The sequence below is a fragment of the Cavia porcellus genome, unplaced genomic scaffold (assembly GCF_034190915.1).
Source record: "Cavia porcellus strain 051 isolate PalLab524CR breed Dunkin Hartley unplaced genomic scaffold, mCavPor4.1 scaffold_1, whole genome shotgun sequence".
In the NCBI taxonomy this organism is placed as follows: domain Eukaryota; kingdom Metazoa; phylum Chordata; class Mammalia; order Rodentia; family Caviidae; genus Cavia; species Cavia porcellus.
The window spans coordinates 49,011,140-49,033,899 of record NW_026947484.1 but is presented as its reverse complement, the minus strand read 5'-3'; the positions used below and the strand labels follow the sequence as shown (position 1 = coordinate 49,033,899).

The 22,760-nt window shown below is 48.1% G+C and overlaps 1 protein-coding gene across 4 annotated transcripts in view; it reads right to left on the bottom strand.

The window, feature by feature from the left end:
* Positions 1 to 22,334, bottom strand: part of Samd4a (sterile alpha motif domain containing 4A) — a 198,638-nt gene extending 176,304 nt beyond the window's left edge. For 2 of the 4 annotated variants that reach the window (XM_063247926.1, XM_063247931.1), the window contains exons 1-2: positions 22,194 to 22,334; positions 20,439 to 21,069 (exon numbers count right to left, since the gene is read on the bottom strand). In XM_063247926.1, the coding sequence (XP_063103996.1) occupies positions 20,439 to 20,634 (196 nt within the window). In that variant the 5' untranslated portion in view covers positions 20,635 to 21,069; positions 22,194 to 22,334. Of the gene's footprint in view, positions 1 to 20,438; positions 21,450 to 21,691; positions 21,833 to 22,193 lie in introns of those variants that run through there. The other 2 variants (XM_063247928.1, XM_003471833.5) reach the window with 2 other exon arrangements.
* Between the last annotated feature and the right edge of the window lie 426 nt (positions 22,335 to 22,760).

Sequence of the window (22,760 nt, the reverse complement as noted above, 5' to 3'; positions counted from 1 at the left end):
AGGACAGTGACAGTGGCCCTGCAAGGTGGCAGGGGCTCTGGGCTCTGTGGTGCTCCAGAAGGAGCACCGAGGAGGAGGGAGCACCCAGCGGGAGTCCTCTGGGTCACAGTTCATGATGAAGAGCTGTGAGGCCTGCGGCCGGGAGTTAGGATTAAGCGAAGGCCTCTAGCACCAAGCACTCTGATATGAAAAGCACAGAGGACTTGATTTCATCAACATATTATTTTTACTAAATCACTGTTCTGTCCTAGCTGCAATGGAAAGGAGAAATCCCAGGGCAATAACTCGTCATGATCCAACACACACTGCAATATGGCAGCACCCAAGCGCGGGCTCTTTGAAGGACCCAGTGCTGGACCGGGTGCTCACACAGGGTGGGTGCTGTCCCCAATGGTGACTATGAATGTCACGCTATTCGCGCTGACAGGACACAGATTTCAACACTGCAATGCCAGTGTGGACAATGGCTCTCCGCAAAGTCTTGGACAAAACAAAATGCAGGCTTCCCTTCATGTAAACTGGGCAAAAAAATATCTTCTGCTCACTCTGGAACAAGTTCGAGGCTCTGATGATTCCAATGGAGTCTGTTGCATGGCCCGGCTTCCTGGTGGACACGCTGAAGGCAAGCGAGATGGGGATAGATGTCCTGTACTCCGAATATGCAGGCATCTAGTGGCCCTGTCTGCTAAATGCCAGAAGCAAAGGGCCCCTCAGTATTGTGAGAAGCAGACTTCAACCCATGAACATCTATGCTGCCCTCAGGGGCTATAAGCAGCCCCGATGAGAGTCTCTGGGTCACAGCCCTAGTCAGCCCTTCCCACAGGGATGCACGGGCTTCCCAGAAGGGTCATTTCTCCTGTGCACAACAGGTGCTAATGCCAGCCCCTAGCCAAGAGCTGCCTTCTTCTGTCCTTTTTGGGTGTGCCCTTTGTGAGACACTGACCCTGTGTGAGGCCAGCCTGAGTGACATCTAGTACAGGGGGGAAAAGCAAGGCCTGAGATCAGGAACTCTGATTCTTAAACATTTTGAAGTCTCTCTATGATGCACTCCTCAGAGAAATTAGATTCTGAATCATGTGACTGATTCTAAAGCAAGAAAACTATAATCAAAACACTCTTGTCCCGTTGCCAATATTTGCTGGTTTCTGTGCCCCCTCGGCAGCCTCTGTTCTTTCTCGGGTGGGGTGGCCGCTAGGAGGCAGGCTGTCTGCTGGTCTGGGACTCATAGAGCTCAGAGGCTGCTAGGCATGGTGGCGCACACCTGTAACCCAGCACGCTGGAAGCTGAGGCAGAAAGACTGCCGTGAGTTCAAGGTCAGCCTGAACTAGTGAGACCGTTTCTCAAAAACACAAAAACAAAAATAAACACAAGCCTCAGCCTGCCACATTTGGGTTTTCTGCTAGGAAGGTCATGAGAAGAACATAATATTCCTCAAAATGACACAGGTCAACCCACAGAAGCTGTGATCAGATCAGCCAAGAGAAGAACCTGAAGCCACTCAAGAGAGAGAAGAGGAGTGAGCTGCCTAGCCGTTTCTGCCTTTTATAACCCAGGCCCTCCATCGACAGGCATTTTCAAGAACTTTCTGCTTTATTTCTCTTCTACACTGCTCACCGGGTACAGTGCTTGCTGCATCCAGACCACATGAATATTCAGGGACTTCGTTCAACAAACACTTAATGCATATGTTATATCTCACATAGCACTGCTGGTGCCCGGGGAAAGGAGCCCACAAACTCACAACACTGTCTTTCTACTTACCTTAATCCTAGTGGGAAATCCAGATGCTACACAAGATACATAATGCAAGATGTCATGTGGTGAGACACCAGGAATAAACTAATTCAGGGTGCAGAGGTTACAGAGGATGGGGGGCGGGCTTTCCTGAGAAGGGGACATGTGAGCAGAAGCTGCAAGGAAATAGATGAGCCATAGAGATATTCAGAGAGCGTGCAATGCATCCAGGGAGCACCTGCCTTACAGGAAACGACAGGGAGATACCAGGATTAACCACAGACAGCCAATAAGTGCAAGCCACAGACATTGTTTTAAATTAGCAAAGGGCCTCTCTTTGGCTGGGTCTTCAACTAACATGGTATGGTTCTTTTTTTTTTTTTTTAATAAAAATATAGTTCCAGCTATATTTCTGAATAGGCACAAAATCTGAATGAATGAATGAATGAATGAATACAAGGTAACTTATTCCCTCCTGGAAGGACATGTGCTTCCCACAAACAGACTCACTGTCTCTAACTGGCTTGTAAATATCACGAGGCTTGTTAAACAATCCTGGTTTTGAGCCCAGGCTTTCTACTTATATTCCTAACATAAATTTGATGTAGAAGGGATCAAAAGAAGGCCAACATGAAAAATCCAACCGAAGCGTCTATACCATATTTGGCTATAAAATTCAGACACAAACAGGCTCAGTGGCTCAGTCCTGTAATCCCAGCACTCTGCGAGGCCGAGGCAGAAAGATCTTAAGTTTGAACCCAGCTTACGCAATTTAGTGAGTTACGGTACTCTGCCTCACAAATAAAAAAATAAAGAAAAGGCTGGGGATGTAGCTCAATGTCAAAGCCTTGTATTCAATCCTCAGCACTGCAAGAAAGAAAAAAGGAATCACAATGGAGTGAAGCTTTTTGATCCTTTAGGTCTGTGAATCAGAGAACAGCAACCTTAAAAGACCTACAGAAGATATCATTAGGGACTGGGGATATGGCTCAGTGGCACAAGTGCCTGCCTGACAAAGTTCAAGGTCATGAGTTTGATGCTCACCCCCCACCCCAAAAACACCATTAATACTCTGCTATCACAAGGCACAGAGCATACACCTGTAGTCCTAGTACTTAGGAGGCTGAGGCAAGAAGATCATTTGAGTCTAAGATTCAGAGACCAGCCTGGGCAATACAGCAAGACTACTACCTTGAAAATAAAATAAAATAAAATAAAATAAAATACTGTTTTAAAAGAATCTGTGGTGAGACTAAAATGTTAATGATATTTTAAGTATAAAAAGCAGCTTAAACATACTTTTCACCAAATAGTATGTGCATATCTATACAACATTGTATAATACTTTCATATATCATGATTTTGTGAATTTCTATAAAAAATGAGTCATGTATGTATTGCAAAAAGAGAAGATGCAAACTACAGAAGCAATTTATGAGATATTTCTCTCTCTCTCTCTCTCTCTCTCTCTCTCTCTTTTAAATCTGGCAAAGATTTCAATGTGGGATCAGAAATACAATGGTGAGGGTCCAAGGATTTAGCTCAGTGGCCTAAGTGCCCGCCTAGCAAGTGTGAGGTCTTGAGTTTGATCTCTGGTACAAAAAAAAAAAAAGAAATACATTGGTGATTTTAGGTACATTTTCAACTAGTCTGAACCTAAGTTTCCTCATCTGTAAAATGCAAATAATATCTGGTTTGTGGGATTTATATAATTTATGTAACTATTCTTATACGAATATTCTGTTTGTATTATTAAAAAACTCTACCCTGAGGCCAGGGATTTAGCTCAGTGGCATAAGTGCCTGCCTGTCAAGCACGAGGTCATGAGTTCGATCCCCGATACCAAAAAAAAAAAAAAAAATTCTACCCGATTTGCTAGAACCTGACTTGCTAAATTTGCTAAATTTTGGAAAGGCACAAGAGACAGTATATTTAATACAATTAACTTCTTGGAAATAACTTATGTGCCGAATTCCATTTCATGCTTCTGAGTCTTTATGTTATAATCTTATCAAGTATAAACTTAGATCAGAACATTTATTTTAATCAGAAAACATGTTAACCGTGTTGCCAAGCAATTGGGTAAAGGGCAGTAACAGAAAGATCTTCTATTTCCAGTAATTAAATCATACCAAAAAGTAAAACGATAACCCAAACATAAGGATTCCAACGTTCTCCTCAACCAATTTTACTGTGAGTGCCTACTGTGTGTTAAGTACCGTGCTGACAGCTAACCTGATACAGCGTCTGTCTTCAGTGCTTCGGGCTTGAGATCAAAGAGCAATCAAGTCTAAAGGGTTAATCTGAACAGTTGCCCTAAACCCAGGAAAACAACAGCTCCTCTGATAGATTCCTCCCAGTCTCCAAAACACCCGGATGCCTCATCCTTCAGCTGCTGTGTCTCATCTGTTCAGAGCTCCTGCTTATGCACAGGCAAGATAGCTCGCCTTGCACCCCAAAACCCACAAGCAAAGGCAGTCTGCTGAAAACAAAGTCAGTCTAGCCCACAGTCACGATTCTGATGGTGAAATAATGCAGCATTTTATTTGAATCAAGTTTCAATGCAAGTGGCCAACTGAAGCCACCTGTTACATGCATAGAACTTTCTTTTAGCAGCTCAACAACACAATACTATAAATATTCATTCCTTATGAAATTGTCAAAGGTCACTTTTAAAGGGAAGGTTATCAGCGAGACAGCTGGTAATAGACTGTATTTAAAGAGTCTACACCTGTGTTTCAGAAGGCGCTGGTAATTGAGACCATCACCGTATACAGTTAGCTTTGGTGGGGGAAATTAATGGAAAATATTACTAGCTATGGAATTCTTAAGAGCATTACACTTGATAACCTAACTGTGAAAAAACAGTCATTTGAATTCTATAAAACACTATTTGCCTGAACAGCCAGCACATCTTTTCAAAAGGTTCCTTGAATAATAACAGTGTTACAAATAACCTCTTTAACCTCCCGCAACAACAGCCTGGATTTTCAACAGCTGTCAAAACAGATTCCAGTATCCATTCTACTCAAGTGTGTTGGAAGAAGATCTTAAAACTGTCAAGGAGATGGGTGTGGGCAACTTAGTATAAAATATAAGGGAGCCTCCGCTGCTCCAGAGAAATGGAGACAGCTCAAATCAGCTCAGAGGAAAAAATCAATCAAAGGGAGAAGAACCGGGAGGGATCACATCCTACCATACTTGAGGTCCCAGCTCCGTGTACAGAAGCAATGGGTGTCACCCAATGGGAAACTGAGTCCCTAGCAAGCCCATCATTCATCCCACATGACAGATGGCACCTCCAGTGCCACGCTCTCTACCAAAAGTAGGGGCACTGCTACCTCAGGACACAGTTCCTATGTTCAGCAAAGAAACCCCCGTGCAATCCACTCTGCAGATGCACTCTGAATAACTGTGCTCGCTAAGGTGGCGTAAGCATGACCCAGAATTTAGGCTGTGTCTGCGGGCCGTGGTTAACTGGGAACCCTGTCATTTCACCTCCACACAAAGGTGACAAAGCCCAAGATCTGCCCTCTCTCAGCCAATGTTCTAGGACAAGATCTTTAAAAAGGTAGCTAAGTGGTAAAAAATTTTAACTTTCTATCTTAAAAAAATCTTTTAAAACAACACAAAAGTTAAATTAACAGCACAATTTACTGTCGCATAGCCATTGGCAAGATAACCAACTCCTCACTGGGGTCAGCTTATCTATCACCTTGGGGAATAAACTGTTGCAAACATCGCCTTCACCCCGAGGACTTCTGTTATGCATCTCCTAAGGCCGAGGCCACGTTCTGATGTGACTACAATATGGTGAGAGCATCATGCCCTAACATGCACTGCACACTTAAACTTCACAACTGGCCCCATACTGCCCTTTAGGGTCATGCATTTTCCCAATCCGGAATTCGATCTCGAATGTGCCCTTGCTGTTAGCTGTCATATCGCAGGGGTTTCCTTCGCGTCAGCTGGGCAGACACGGCCTTTACAGTGGAGAACAGTGAGCAGCCATGAGCTATGGGACAGCCAGGTGCCACCTCCGCCTCTGTGGCACACAAACTTATCTGCTCCGTTCCAGGCCTGAACAGCTGGGGAATCTCACTTGCCAGTGCACTCTTAGGGATGTCAGCATAGTGGCCAAGCATTTCCTGTTTTAACACTGGGATTTTTTTTTTCTCTCAGTGAAAAGGTAAGAGAGTTTACCAAAATAATAAATTAAATAAATAAGATTTTCAAAACCAGCAGCAATAATACTCAGCCTAATTATTCCCATTGAAAAAAATTCTGTGACCCACACAGGCAACGACATCAGAAGCACACTTGAGACTGAAATTGGACCTCACCGTGCAGAATCTCAGTATTTTAACTGCGCACCAATCATCTGCAAATACCACAGTAATTTGGAAAATGCGCTAACACAGCTTGTTCTGCCACAAAAACAAATGTGAAAGAGGGAAGTTTTGTTAAAAATGACAGAGAACAAGGAAAAGAAACCTTTCTCCTTTTCCAGCTAACGCTTGTTCCATGAAAAGTAAAGGTGGAAATCATGTCCAAAAAAAGGCCAACAAAGCATAATTATTTTCTCAGTTAGCTGAGGTACCCAAAAATACTAATAGGTTTCATCCTGAATGGTTCTAAGTTGGATAATAATCTTTATAAAGGGTTATGTTTTTAAAAATAAAATTTAAAAATTATCATAAAAGTTTAAAGAATTCAGACCCCCAATTAATGGATGGAATCCCCGGGGTACGTTTAAATGGCTCCACATGAACTCACACTGGAATGCTGACAGCAGGAATACATGGATTACAACACATTTTATGTGACTTTCCCCAAAAAATTCTTTAGCACTGAGAGCTGAGTCCCTTCCTATTCGTGGGGAGTACTCAATGATCTATTTGATTAAAAGGATAAAAGAAGATGCAGACTTAACTTTGACAAGTTACAGACAAGCCGGCCTGCGGGCCCTGCAGCTCAGGGTCCCAGATGAATCACCAGCTCCTGGCCAGCTCACTGGCCTTCATCAAGAGAAAACCATACGTTCATTTCAGCTCTTGCTTATCAAGCAAAAGCTCTGAAAAAGAAATCACAGCTATTCCTCCTGGACCTTTAAAACCCAGGGGCCTGAATTTCTATCTAACTGTCCCCGTTGGTCCTTGAAGAAGAACATCACCCATAGCATGGCACATCTTATGAAGTACTTTTCCCCTATACAATCTTGGTAAACAGCCCTGCAACTTCCAAAGTGGGAAACTCCACTTGGAAGTCAAGAAAATGGAGGCTCACGGTGCTTAAATATTGTTTATAAGACAGCACACCCAGCCCAGGTCCTCTGCAAGGGATTGAGAAATGACTCTTCTCATCCATCAGCTTTTATCACACCTCCCAGCAACGGCATGAGGGCGCTCTCCTTACTGTCTTTATGATTAATCTTTTAGGTACTTAGATATTTTCACAGCCTAAATGGCCAGTCCCTTGTGCACTAGGGTTCGAAGTTAGATTTCATTGTATTTACTCATCTGTTCTTTCAAGGAAAATGTACTGAAGTCCCCAGAGAGCCAGGCATGACAAGGAGCCAGAGGGTAAAGGGCGCTTGAGAGTGGTGCAGTCAGATGGCACAGGACCAGAAAAATATCCCACGACTAGGGCTGTACAGAGGTTCATGGTGCCAGCGAGCCCTGAGAGGCCAGAAGCAGGAGCAATGGCCCGGGGGGCCTTTGGACTGGTCACACTGCCATGCAAGGAAACACCCCTAAGGAAGTGCTTTACCCCACTGGTGAACAGAATCCCCTCGCAAAGGTCAAGAATGACACACAGATCTCTGCTGGAGGGGAAGCTAACTCCAAAGTGGCTATTGGATTCTGTACAAACCAAGAGGACATTGCTGGAACTGCGGTTAAAACCAGCTAAAATCAAGCCAAACTTTCCTACACTGTAACTCCCTGAAATTTCAGAATATGATCGTCAGCCATCATCTGATGAAAACAAAGCTGTGCTTTCCTATAAAGAAAGAAACAAAAGGGGTGGGTCCTGGTGATCACTTTAAAGAAGGCCATTTTAGTAAGCGCAGTCCCTGGAATTCAAGTAAATACAGCAGCCTTCATTCCCAGCACAGAAAACTCATTCAGTGTGGTGTGAGTCAACAGTGGGGGAGCTGGGAGACCCAATTCCAGGTCACGAGTGCTTGGGAAGAAAGTGGTACGGACACCCAGTATGACCATGATCCTGGTCTGCCCACAGCCTGTGTGCATATCTTAATGCTATATTGCTAGAAAGTGAAATAAACAGAATTCACTCTTGACCAACTCTCACGTTTCCTTAAATGACGTTCAGAAAGTTGGTATTTGGCCCATTCCCAAGTCCTAAAGAGACCCTGACCCAGCCCATCAATTCCTGCTTTGTCAAAGTCAAGGATGTTACGGGCTCTGGATAATCTATTCCTTAGTCCAGCGGTGGTGAACCTATGGCACGCGGGCCGCACTGGGCTGTTTGTCTTCATTGAAAGCTCTAAGGTTCGCCATCACCACTAAGTCTTTCTTCTTAGTGGCCTGCATGGCTTTGGTCTCTTCCCTCGGCCTCTCCAGTCTCACAGAGCAGCAGAAGTGCCCATTCCATGATACTTGGAATTAACATCATTTATATAATTTTTTTTTAAAGCTAGTGAACAAAGGAAGCCAAGCCACAGCAACACACACGTTTAAAAACTAATACCCAAGAAGGACATTTAAATTGACAAGCTGAGAGAATTCTTCCCAGATTAAATATATTAAATAATAGTGTGGCTCATTAGAGCTATCATTAAAAGTCCTTAGGTAGTTTTCTTTTAACTGCCAATCCTTTTATTTACTAAAAGACTAGAATCTTCAGCATTCTTGGAGTTACAAAGATTCAACACAGAATCAGAAACATTTGCACATCTGAAGCTGCCCTGAGCCTGTTCTTATCTGTGACATGAAAATTATATCTATCTTGTGTAATTTACATAATTTGGAAACTGGTTATTAAGCACTTACTATTTGCTAGACTCTGGTTGATACATTTGATACAATATCAAACTACTGCCATGTATCACATTTCATTTTCACAACTACAGCGCTGCTCCTTCCTGTAATTCATCCGCTCAGTAATTACAGTGTTCGTGTTATGTAGCTATTTGCACAGTGCCTGGCCCATGCAAAGTGCTAAGGAAAAAGTAAAGAAAACAACAAATGAAAGAAAAAAATGAAGGAGGAAGGGAAGGGAAGGGGAAAAGAAAAGGATGGAAGGTATTACAAGTTGGGAAAATCACCAACCTTTCAAATACTTTAAAATCAGAATCTTTATACTCAAAAAGTTTCAGATTTTCAAATATTCTGGACTTGGGGGGGGTGGATTAGGGATGCTAAAATTGGTCATGTCTATACAATTATTCCAAAATTCAAAAGACTTTAAAATCCATAACATTCTTGTTCAAAGCCTTTCAGATAAGGGATACTCAACCTGTACCATAAAAAGAATACCCAATAGTCACTTTTAGAGCTATATGGAGAAAAAAAAGATTTGGGGATTTAAATTGTATTTATGAGTTATCTTTGATAATAAGTGACAGACATAGCGTTTACTATGGCCTTTGGATAACTCTAAACAAAAAGATTCAATTCAGTTCATGACATCTGTTCTTAAACACGGTAACCCTACTCGCCACAGTGACCTCGCTCGCCTTGCTGCCTGTTTCAAGAGGGAGCTGAAAATCATCCCAGGAGTGTATTTCACAAACCAAGGAGTACAGAAGGAATACACTGGAAATGATTCGAAGAAGGATTTTAAGACCACTCTTCATCCACTCATCTATTCCTCCATTCGTGCTGTCTCCCTTTCTCAGTGGCGGCCAATCAGTTCTGTTTCTAGATCTTTACTCCTGATGCACAGAAGTTATACAATCACAGGGTTGGAAGGGACTCCAGAGGTCACCCAAGAGGTCACAGCTTCTTTGCTAACTGAACAGCCACTCATCCCTGCAGTGCAGAGGTGCAGACGGTTTGGAAGCTAAGCTGCTTGTTTCCAAGTGGAGTCATGGTTGTGTCTCCCCCAGCTCACAAGTTGCTGGGAGAATAAGTGAGATCACGCATGCAAACAGTGCAGGGTAGTGCGGGCCTGGAGCAGGCACCCAACACACAGGAGCCGTCCTGCTTAGACATACTCACCGTTCTATGTGTAACAACCCGATGCCAAAGTCATCGTCTCAGATAAAACCCAACCTGTTTCTTCTTTAACTTACTCACTTTATCTTGACACCCTAACCGTTATCCAGTTGTTCCTTGCCTTCTAGAAGAATTACAGCTTCTGCCTCCTACCCTCCAGGGGTAATCTAAATACATAGTGACTGTTTAAATTTTTTAAAAATAATTACAGGGAAAATAAATGCTGTCTTGAATCCCCCTCAAAATCCTCCTAGATTTGAACACACTTATCCCATCGTCCTTGCCGCTTTCTGCAGTAGTTGGGTTCTGGAAGTGCTCTTTCCTGAGTCTTTATGACATGTGTTAAAAATACATATAAATACATGCATTTATACATGATGCTGCTGCCATGTGCCATCCATGGAAGGGAAAGCTCATAAAAACATCACCGTGTGTCCTCCTCATTCATTGCATCCACCAGATCAGTACCATGTGACTTCTGGCTTGTCCCCAAAGTCAAATGACCATGAAAGGTAAATGTTTTGAATCAATTCAGGACACTAAAGATACTCGGGAAAGAAAGAGGACGTTAGAGCTGCTTCAGAAGGCGCTAAGAGCACTGGTCCGAAAGAGGTGGAGTATTTTGAGAAAGAGGAATGGCAGTGTGTCTTTTACTGTAATAAAAAAGATACTTTAAGTAAACAACCCACTTTTCAATCGCCCCTCATAGGTACAGAATTGAAACCCTCCACTCTAAGCCAACCTTGCAGGTCACTAATGACAGCTCTCTGCTCATCTTCCCAGCTCACCCTAGTTCCCAGTGTCCCCCTGCTCCACCCTCCTCTGGCCACCTCCTGACCTGTCCATCACCTAGAGTGTGCACACAGAACTGTACTCAGTCTGCAGGGACACTCTGGCCAACAGGGCAGGTCTGTCCTGAGCAGAATGGCAGTATTAAACAGCTCAGTGACATTATTCATATGGAGCTCTAAGTCTACAGAAAGCCAGCTTCGATGTGCCATGAATGCCACAGCTACGAAGCCAGTGCTAACACCTTGGGTCACAACTCTGTGAATCAATGGCTCTCAGAGCAGCTTACACACAGATATAACCTGCTAGTGTCCTGCCTCAGTTGTACCACTTCTCTAGCTTTCTGCCTTGCATCTTCTGAGACTCCATGTCCTGAGGTCCCTGTGGAGATGGCTCTGCAGTCATCTGTGTGCCAACCAGGAAGTGCAGGGACATAGCACCCTGGGCAACCCTCAAGCAGGAGAAGAAGGGAGCCAGCAGATGCATGTCCACAACTCCTGTCCCTCAGCCATTTCTCTGGCACAGCTCATGTGGCCCCTTGAAGCACCCCTTAGGGATTGAGCTCTACTGCCCCTAGCAGCCCCCACCAGCCCCAGCCAGGCAGGTTTGGGCCTCGGTCCTCTGCGTCTCTCCTCCCAGCCCTATTCCTGCTGCCTGAGCTCAGTGCCCAAAGGAAATCACTGTGTGGCCAGCTCTTACCTTGGGCCCGCTCCCCTGTCACACTCCCTTGGCACACATGAGCCCTGAGGAACAGCACCAGAAACCCCCCTTCTGGCTGACAGTGGGGAGCAGACCTGTCAGTCACCAAAGCCGCACACCCGCCCACTCTCCATCTGATTCATCAGGACCTAGGTGGCTTTGCAGAGGCTGAGCTGGCACTCAGCTGTGGGGCAGCCCCAGCACCCTGCTTGCTGCCCTGATGCGGCAGAGCCACAGTCAGGGCTGTCTCCCTGCCTCTCCAGTCCTCACTCAAAAAGCAAACGGCACTGGCTCCCCATGGCCCACCCTTCCCATTCCTACAAACCTTTGCTGCTTCCTGCGTCCTCACTGTGTGCTCATGTTTTGGATCAGAGCACTGTGTGCTCTGATCTGGAGATGTGTGAACCTGCCTGCACCCATGAATGCAGGGAACACGCTTTCTCCCTCCTTCCCTCTCACTAGCAGGGGAGACAATGGTCTTTACCCCAAGGCCATGGGTGCCGTCTCATAATCTTTCACTTCTTGGAAAATTCAAAGTGGCTCAGCACTGCTGTCTCTATCACGTAGCCTAACTATGTCAAAATCCCACATTTGGTGCATGTACCCTGACAGAAATATATCCATGGAAGTCAGTGTGATGTACATATTGATGCCGCACACACAAACACTCAAGATTCTACTGACGGACCAGGACCCGCCACTTCAGAAATTTCAATGATTGTACTTTTGCGCACTGGGGAAGTGGGAAGAGATCTCTCCCATCTAGTATCTGTTAACATTCTTGCTCTATCCAGCTCAATTTTATAGTTGACAGCATCAGCAAAAACAAAATTTAAATAAGTAAATACACACACACACACACACACACACACACACACACACACATATATATATATCCAGGAGTCTCATTTTCCATGGACACTAATCATCAGATGCCTGAAAACTGCAGCCGTTCTGCAGCCAAAACACCTGGACAAGCCTGGCAACGGAGTCCAGTTCTGCCCTCCTCCAGCACAGACTCAGTCCAGGCTATGAGCACCAGTTCCAAGTAGCAGGCCATAAATTATTGCAGAAAGCAATACACAGAAGGCTCGATAGTGTAATGAATGATCACACTACACAGACGAAAGGATTTTCAAGCCAGTGATTCTGTGGTAGGAAGCATACTGGCATCCCGAGTTACTCTGACTACAACAATCCACAGAGCTTTCCCAGGTGAGCATTCACTGGTCAGCACTGACCACAGAGGACTGTAGGTGTACCCTGTCCTGTCCCGGCCCTTTCCACCCCTGTCTTCTAATGATACGTGGCCACCACAATAAAGGAGTCTCTTCATGCGCTCCATATACAAAGCTACCATAAAACTCCAACCAGAGACTCTGAAACTGACCTTTCTCAGAACAGCAAGCCAGGGGAGAGGGGGAGAAGAAGACAAGTGACCTCATCCAAACACTCAGACATCTGGGCCAGCTTAAACCTGGCCTCGAATGAGGGCTGCAACAGGCAGGTGACATGGGACAGCAGGTGAGATGGTGGCCCAAGCACTGCACTGTGTGCAGCAAGCCCACTTCCAATCTGACATCTGCTGGTCACAGCTCTGTCCACCAGGGTTTCAACTCAAGAGTGTGGGAAAATCACCATGCTTGTTGACTGACTTTCAAACTGGTCTCTGGTCAGTTAGGAACAGAGAGAGTGGGGAACAGGAAGCATCCACACACCATGTGAACAAAACCTTCAGAGGCACGTTCACATCACGCAAAAGCCACTGCACTACATCGCCTCTAAATTAACTTACGTCTCTTATGGACCTCGGTCTTGCCACTCTAGAGGTGACCCATGCCCACAGCATCAACCTCAGATAACAGCCTCAGGTCAGGCCCCTCCCAGACTTTCTTAACTGAGGTTCCTCACTGGATCCCCAAGGGATCGGCACACATGTTCACTTGGGAAAGGAGGGCTCTGCCACTGTGATCTCTTCCCGTAAGTGTTTTAGATGTTACTGCTTCATGCTGGTTCTAATCCAAGCACGCTGCCAAAGCATCCTACTGGGAGGAACCAAGAGAACTATTCCTAAGTCTCAGGATTTTATGGATACTTAAGAGGGATGAAAATATTCAGTGAGCAGATGTTTTGTGGCGCTATTTTTAAACGCAACATTAGAAGTCATTCTCAGTGTGTCAAGTGACCCTGAGAAAGCCACTTTCTCCATTCACAGAGAAATCTTCACTGATTGGATAATGCATGTCCGGCTTCTGGTCTCTAACCTGCTCTCAACCTTCAGCGGCCGCCCCCGCACACGGCACAGGGTCGGAGTCCCCACAGTGTGGCTTCCCCAGTGCACCTGGTACCAGAGGTACTAACTGGCAGGCGCCTGCTTCAAGTGGCCGCACTCCCACTCCCCTGGCATCTCCCAGTCTGCAAGTCCCCAATCTCTCCCCCTCTCTCCAACGCCTGTTTCGTTCTCTCATTAGAACCTCGGCGTCCAGCAACTCTGGCTGGTCTGATGATGAGAGCTGTGTTTGCTTTACCTCTACAGCTGGAGCACAGCTCATTGAGAGGAGGGATGGCAGCTACTTCACTCTTTGGCATGTCACCCAGCTCTCAGCTGGGGAATCTGATGCATTCACGTGAGCTCAGGAGCCCAGTTCCACTTCTCTTTGGATAGGCATCACCTGCTAAGGCCATGCTGGAAATATCCACTGTGAAAAATTATTTGATCAGAATCATTTGATTTTTTTTTTTTTTTTTTTTTTTTTTTTGCCACTGAGAATCGAACTCATGACCTCATGCTTGCCAGGCAGGCACTGTGCCCCTGAGCTATATCCCCAGGCCCTCAAATCATTTGGTTTTTTGCCTAGTAAACTGAGAGCCCAAAAAACAGTATTAAAATGTTGCCACGTGGAAAAGGAACAAAACCCAGGAATTGGCTTGAATTCCCGGAAGCAGGCCAGCTCCTGGGGGTGCTGTGAGTTGGCTCTTGGGGCGCAGACTTCAGAGCAGGGCCCAGGCCTTGCCTGCTGCAGCCAGAGAGCACTCTCAGCTCCAGCTCTGCGAGTTCTCTGCTTTCTTTGGGAAAATCCTGCCTCAGGCGGCTTCCATGGGAGCAAAAAATAGCTCCGAAGAGACGTCTCATTCTGCATCTTAATCTATGTGAATCAGATGAGCTCAGTCAGGCCTCGGAAGGGATGATTAGGAAGGATGAAAAGGAAGGAGCGGGCTACAAACTCAAAGTAGTGATTGTATTAAGAGTGTTTTCTACAAGCCCTATACTTCCCTGGGAAAATAGGTTATGCAAGGCATTTCACTGGTGGACAAAAACGGCCCAACTTTTCCTGGGGTCAAGGGGAAGCAATGCGTCCCTCCTTTCTGTGTGTTCAATTCTCCTTAAAATCACAACCCTGCAGAACAGGCCAGGCAGTTTTTAGTTATATCTTAGCCCTCCCAGCCTCTGGTTTGCCCTTGCTTGTTTATTTAAATGTAAACAAGATCATTTGACTGCTGTGAAGTTTGTCTGCCTTTCTCTCGCTTTGATGGGGGCTGTTTATAACACACACCCGGTGGCAGCTGAGCCCTTGAGTGGCTAAACAACCACATCTGACTCATTCACAGCAAAGAGTAGGATTGTGGGTGACCAGCAACAGCTGACCATCAGGACCTTGTGCAGTGACCCCAGACCAAACCAAAGAAAATAACAACACACTAAGCGAAAAGACAACCCCGAAAGCTCACTCAACCCAGTGGTTTCTTTTCATTTACCGACTAAAGAAGAAGAAACAAGTGTTGACAAGTTACTTGGGGAACCTGAGTCAGGTTGCATATTTTTTTCACCATGCTGGAGAGGGACAACAAAATCAAAGCGAGGTGGAACACAGCAGATCCACACCTTTTTGGATTTCCAAGTTACTCCCCATCGCACCTTGATAATCCTTTAAATGAAAAGTTTTTGACAGTTGAGGAAAATACTATTTGTATTTTCCTCAAAATACTACAAATAATACGAATGAAAATCAAGCTTGAATCTAAAAATAAGACAGATCCTTACGGGGATCACTAACGAGGAACTTCTAGACAATCATGAGATTGATCATCCTCCTTGGAAAGATACAAACACAGAAGATCACAAATTAGCCCCACTCTGATAGATTTCAAAATGTGGGTTCCAAGAAAACCCTCTAAGAAGTGATGGCGAACCTCTCAGGGCTTTAAATGAGAATAAATGGCCACAGGTTTACCACCACTGCCCTCTGAGTATGCCCAGGACAGGAACCGCCTCTGCTAGCATAGCTGGTTCTTGTCTCCTGTACGCTGCTGCTGACGGCCACCAAGCTGCCCCAAGCTGGTGATGCCACTGTCACCCAAAGAGAAACTGTTGGAAGCAAACAGCTCGGAGTGTGCGCCAGGTAAAGTCTTTCCCAAAAGTGTATATGCACACACCCAGCTGGACCGACTCACACACACGTGCGTGTACCACACACAAGTGAAGCACAACACACGGCTCACACACCACACGTGCACTCCACTGTGCCCCCTTCCTCCTGCGTCTTAGCTCTCAGCATGCTCCTGCCTACTGGCTACTTGGATTCTATGTCACCTCTGAGGATTAACTTGAATTCTTTGGCGAGCGGAGTCCTGCACACTTGTCGTTTCTGCTTCTAATTTTTGACTCTCAGACCCCAGCGCTCCGCTCACTCCTAGCCACCGCAAGCTCAGCTTTTCCTGCACGCACCAGTCCCTTCCACAGAGCACTGTCTGTCTAATGCTGGCACTTCTACATGTCTTTCCCTGAACCTCCTGCCTCCAACAATTAGCTGCTAGGTTCACAATAACCCAGCAGCCCTCCCTTCAGACTCCTCAGTTCCCCTCTATGCTTCGGCATCTGTACTATTTTATCAGTCATTTACTCGACAGCAAGAGTTATGCATCATGTACCAGCCACTGTGTATTCCCACTGCAGCCCACTGGGTGAGGAAATACAAAGCTTGCCACAAAACGTTTGTTGATGAATACCTGAGCGAAAGAACTACAAATAAGACCTTATCCACATCATCAGAAAAACCTCTTCTACCTTCCTTCTTCCCCACTGGTGATTTTAAAAAGCAAATAAATGTAGAGGATGCCATACCTAAACCATGGAAATGAGAAATCATAAAAATCATAGAACCAGTACAGAAGCCTTCTATATTTGCAAATACACCTATGAGTTCCTTCCAATATCCACAATCATTTTTCCTCCTGCACCACTATTTCAGATAAACCTTTCTCCCACATTTAACTGGAAATGAGCAACAATATCTTTGCCATTAATACAAACACCACAATTCCCCACAAAATACGTATTATTTTCTGACTTAAAAGTCTTCATGGATTAACTTGTGAATCTTTATTACACTGTTTTTACTGCAAAATGTATTTCACATTTAAGACAAAAGTCACAAACAATGCCACATCCTATTTTTCCTTTAAGAATCACAGATAAAGTTGGGGAATTTCATTTTGGCTATTTATAAGGATCTAATGAACTGCTCTTCCCAGAAATCACTCTCTGCAAAAGGAGCCCAGCTAGAGGTGGCAGTGGTGATGTGGGGCTAGTGGCCAAAGGGCCCTCAGTTAAGGGCAGGAGCATTCTACAAAGAAGCCAAAACTTAGAGAGGAGACCTGTAGCAGTACCCATTGCCAAGCCAAGGTGAAGGCTACATACAAATCCATGGGACTGCACCAGTCAGCTTCTCATCACTGTTATCAAATACCTGAGGTGATAACTTATAAAGAGAAAAGGTTTATTTTGGCTCATGGTTTTTGGAGCTTCAGTTTGTGATCAGTTGGCTCTATCAGGACACATAAGGCAGAGCAAAACTATTCAACTCATGGCCAGGAGACAAAGAGGAAAAGAGAAAGGGGTCCAATCTCCTCTTCAAGGGCAGACCCCTCCCTCATGACCGAAAGACGCACCCCAAACCCCACTTCTGCCAAAAGAGCCTCGCTTTAACCCATGGCCCTTCGGGGGACAGTCAAGATGCAAACTAAGTAGGGACTGAGACAATTCTTTTCTTTGCATTTCCAATGAGGATGAACCTGAGGTGAAAGATGAAACAGTGAATTGCCAGATTCTCAACCCACTGAAGAAAGTAAGTTATTGTCAACATCCTCCAGATCTCAAACAAACCATGTTTAAGAGCAATCTCTCCATTTAAACTCAGTTCTGCAGAGAACAGAACCAAGTTCACCCTATCCCTGTCTTTTCTTTATTATGCTGCATTGAGCCCCAGATATCAAGTTTCTCATTCATCAAGTTTTTAAAATCTCTAACCACTAGAAGAGTATGTGAGTGTGTGTGTGTGTGTGTTTCAACCACATCAGGCAAAATAAATAATAGGATGACTTGGGTACAGGAAATCCCAGCAGTTCAATGAATGACTCATTCTACACAGCCTCTTTTTCTGAATTGGTAAGAACTTTATGCACCAACTCAGCTTCGGAGGTTAAATATCTGCAGTGTAAACATTTTCCAAGTATACTGAACATTTCCCTATCTTCTAAGAATTCTTTCTGTTTAACATCAATGTATTCTTTAGATAGCTTGCCGTGATGACCCATAAATAGCAAGTATTGATTTACATGATTGCAAAGGGATCCTGGAGGGTCAATTCAGGGTTTCTGCCAAGGTGTCAGGCCTTTTGCTCCAAATGTGTGTCAAAAGCTATAGTTTTTCTATCCTTATCTAGTTGAACAGTTATCAGGGGTCACGTTTCACTGCTGGCTATGGTAGACCTTCTCTTCATTTGAAAGGTGCTATTTCTAATGTCCTGTGGGTTACTTTTCAAATTAAAAAAAAAAAAAAAACAAAGCAATGCTAGGATTGTGCCTAGAGTCACGGTAAATATATCCTGAGGGAGAGTCTGAAGTAGTCTCTGGATTTTTGGGCCACCTCTCTGGTTGCTAAGTAGACACCTTTGCCTCCTTCCTGCTTCTCAATCAAGTTCCAGAAACGCAGACAGGCACAAGAGGTATACTGACAAATTTCCATGCTCTTTCTGATTCCCATCGTCCAAAAGTCAGTCAAAGCCTCCGAGGAGCTCCCCAGTGAATCTCTATCCCAGCCGCACAACAAAATTAAGTGCGAAGGTTTCCAGCCAGGCAAAATATTTAGGTGGAACGATTAATCCAGAAACCGGAAACCGGTGCCTGCCTTACATAATGGTTCTACATTTTGTGCATCTACATCACTTCCCAGCACAAATAAGTAGGTATCTTATACAAATGAATAAAGGTTTATAAAAGCTTGTGGGGGGAAAAACCACCGAAGGATTTTTTAAAAAAAAACCAACCTTGCAGAGGTTGAATAGTTCTGTGTGTCGAAGCTCCGCCATGTGTTTTTAATACTTTAGGTCTACTTGCTTTTCTTAGCTAACGTGATTGCTGCGATACTGGGAGAGGAATATCCTCTCCATTACTCATGGGGAAAAAATGTTGCTCCTCCATCTGAGTTACATACAGACCAGTTCCCATTAAACAGTTCTAAGAGGGCTGAAGTCAGGCTCTACGCAAACAACTGCACTTAAAATCTTTAACGAAAAGGTTTATGTAACCTTGTTTTTCAAACCCAAGAAAGCAAAACGAAGCAGGTTAACCACTGCTGACATGAAAGCGAAGAGGGGGCTGTATCACCCCTTCCTCATCCCTCAGGAAGGCGCTGGCTGCTCCGCTATTTATAAACATAGAGCCCCAGGGAAGGTGGCCGGCCTGCCTGCCTGCCTGCCTGCTGCTGTCACCCTCGTGAGTGGCGTGTGGGCTGGGCTGAATGGGCTCCCTCCGAATCACCCTCCATACTTGGCAGTGTGGGATCTTGTGGATGCAGTCAGGCAAAGGCCTGCCAGGATTTCCAGCGGTCACTTCCACCCTAGGATGCTATATATGGAAACAACCCATCCTCCGGCGTTCAGCATCAGGAGGGCCACCCCAGGCAGCAAGAATGAGGAAGAGGCCGCCTCTCCTCCCCGTTACTGCGCTGGCAACTCCGAAAAGACACACTCCCCAGCCCCTGCCCCTGGCCTAGACCTAGTGACCCAATCAATAGCAGGCAGTGTAGCCCTGGCTGCCTCTAACACAGAACAGCTGGGAGAGAGGACCCTGCATTCTTTTCTCTGCAGAAACACTGGGGGCTCTGTTCACCTTCCTGCTGCAGCGTGCTGAACTGAGCTTTCCCTCTCCGCATCCAAACTCCCGACCCTAAGACCTTCCCTCCACCCCAGCCACCCCTGACCGCTAAGGATATCATTTCAAGCTGTCACCACCCTCGCCAAACAACGGTAAACTGTTGGACCTTTAAATGTGTTCACTTTCTATACCACTCAAGGTGTCTGTAAATGCCAGCTAGTCAGGTGAAACACTTGGGTTCCATGCAAGAAAGTTTCCCAACAGAAAACACTGTGGAACCCCAATTCACACTAGCGCCTCCGAGATCCCTATCCGTAGAGATAACGTCATGGCCAGTGAGTGTATCCCATCCTCCGTGCCTGCTGCAAATGTCATTTTGATAGTCGGTGGCGTTATCTACATAGTATTAAGAAGGCGAACCTTCAAAACATAATGTCCACGGGGTTAGGGGTGGATATTAAAATTGCACGTTCAGGTGCGTTTCCTGCAGCCTGACCCAAGCTCGGCAGCTGGTGGACAGTCCAGTCCGGGCTTCTTCATGGGTTGCTGAAATCCAGCGAGCCACACTGCCCAAAAGAAGGGAGGGGGGGGCAAACCCAGAAAATCCAGACTCTACGTGACCTGACTTACTTATTTCCCGGGAAACTGCATGAGAGAAAAATCAATCAATCATGCTACCGTAGCTACCACACAGAACAGCCTGAGGAGTTTACAAAACCCCAACGCGGCCCGCCAAGGTGAGTGGGTGGCAGGAACAGGTCCGGGGCGCGCGCGCTGCGGGACTGGGTCCCCCGGGGGGCCGCGCCGCGCCGTCCCGGGAGGGGGTGGGGCCGAGGCCCGGGGTGGGCGGGGCGGCGGCGGCGGTGGTGGCAGCACACTTACCCGGGCTGTTGGCCTCGCCTTCGAGGACGTGCAGCTCGGCGCAGTCGGCGAGCGAGTGCTCCAGGCAGAGCTGGAGGAAGCGGGCCTGGGTCTGGCTCACGCGCTTAAGCAGCGACAGCAGCGCAACAGTCTGCTCGCACTCGTTCCAGCCCTTAAACCAGCCCGCCAGCACCCCGACCTGGTCGCGAAACATCATGGTTGGAGGGCTGTCCTCGATCTATGAAGCCCCCTCGCCAGCCCCGCCGACCCCAAAGTTTGAGGGAGCCGCAGGCCCACAGGCCCCTCCGGAGACGCGTCCCGGTGCTAAGGTGGCCCGGGCGCCTGACGCTGCGGGCACTGCCTGGACGCCTCCTGCCTAGGCCGTCTGGTTTCAGGGATGTTCCGCTGCTCCTGGCTGATTTTCCCAGGGACGATGACAGACAGTGGCACGGAAATGTTTCTTTTCAAAAAAAAAATTTTTTTTTGATTTTTTAAAAAAAAATCTCTGGCAAGGCACACAACTGAATAAAGAGTGCACTCTCTTCTCCCCTCCTGAAAGCTCCGGGATGGTGGTTTCCGGCGTCCTGGGGACTCCTTCCCGCTGGGCGGCAGTCGGACCCTTCACTCCCGCATTCCCGAGCGGCGATCAGCTCTGGAAGGAGAGAGAGCTGCAGTGAGAGCTCGGCGGGCGGGCAGAGAGCTGCCGGGGACAGCGCATCCGAGGGTGCGGGGCGGGGTGCGTGGGGGCGTCCCGTGGAGGAGGAGCCCCCCTCGAAATTCCACAGCCCCGAGGCGCCGGGTTGCGGGCGATGGGCCGTCCCCGCGCGGGGAAGGGCTCTGAAGCCGCCCGCCCAGGTGCGGGAGGGGAGCCGAGCTCCCTGTTGCTGCGGCTGCTCGGGGCTGGTACTCCCCGCGCGCGCCCCGCCCGGCGGCCTCGGGGGCTGCGCCTGCGACCGGCTGCCCAGCAGCGGCTCTTCCTTCCCCGCGCGGAAAACTTGCAATGCGGCTGCATCCAAGGGGCGCGGGGGTGGGGTGGGCTAATGCAAAGCAGAGGCGGAGGCAGAGGCAGCCCGAGTTCCTTCCTCCTCCTCCTCCTCCTCCTCCTTCTCCTCCTACTCTCCTTCCTCCTCCTCCCTCCTCCTCCCCGAGAAGCAGCCGAGCGGCTGCAGCTCCATCTACAGCAACAGCCAGCATCTCCACCGCCAGGCGCCCCTCTGGATTTAGGCCGTGAGCAGCCGCGGCAGCAGCTTGAGACAAAAATAAACTCTCCCCACCCGGAGCTCCGCGCGCAGCGGGCGGCGGCGCAGCCAGAAGCCCCGGCTCCCCCGCGCTGCGCCAGCCCGCCCGCCAGGGAGGTCTCGTTCGGTCTCTCGCTCAGGGCCCCGCCGCGGCCCGGCGATCCGAGGTGTTGCGTGCGTGTGCGCGCTCGCGCGTGTGCGCGCGTGTGTGCTCCAGGCATCCCGCCCCCGCCGCCGCCTACGGGCGAGTCGGTACGGCCCCGCGCCTCGCCCGCGCGTCCCCCGTCCCAGGCGACGCTGTGACGGGCGCTCGCGGCGCGCGGGGACCACCGAGTTCGCGGGGTTGCTTCCCCCCGCGGTGGGGCGGCCCCGCGGGGAACGCGGATCGCACGCCCCCCAACGACAGCAGAAGAGCAAGTTCGGCGTCGCGGGCTCTCCCAGTGACGGACGGGCTCTGGGGGCCTCCGGAAGGGACGCCCCGGGATGAGGCCACCACGGCCGTTAGGCTCTCGCCGGGGCGGAGAGCAGCGTGGCTCACCTCGGCGCGGCTCATCCCGGCGGCTCGGAGCCCCATGCGCGGTCCGGGGCCGCGGCGGCGCTCAGCGGGGCTGGGGGCGCGCGCGGTGCGGGCCGCGGGCCATGCCGTCGGGGCGCGCGGCGCAAGGAGCGAGCGGCGCGGCGGGTGCGGGGCGGTGCGGCCGGCGGCCGGCTGCCTCCGGGCTCGGCTGGCGGAGGACTGAGCGGCCCGAGCCGGAGCTCCCCACATGCTCCTGATTAACATACACCATTACATCATGGGCTTGGCAGGAGCGCCGCGCGGGGAGGGGGTCGGGCCGGGCGGGGGCGGCACGCGGGGGGAGGATCCCGGACCCGGCGGGGGGAGCGGATTCCTCAGTGGGGACCAAGGGAGGAGGAGAAGGAGGGCAGCGAGTGGGAGGAGCCAGCGGGCGCAGAGGGTCGGGCTGGGGGAACAGGGAAGCCCGGCGGCGAAGTTTGGGGAAGAGGAGGGGTCGGAGTGAATGCTTCCCCGCGAGTTCAGGAGGGGCCGAGCCCTGCAGGCTCCCGAGTCCGGGGCAGAAGGGGACGTGGACGGCGCCGGAGCAAG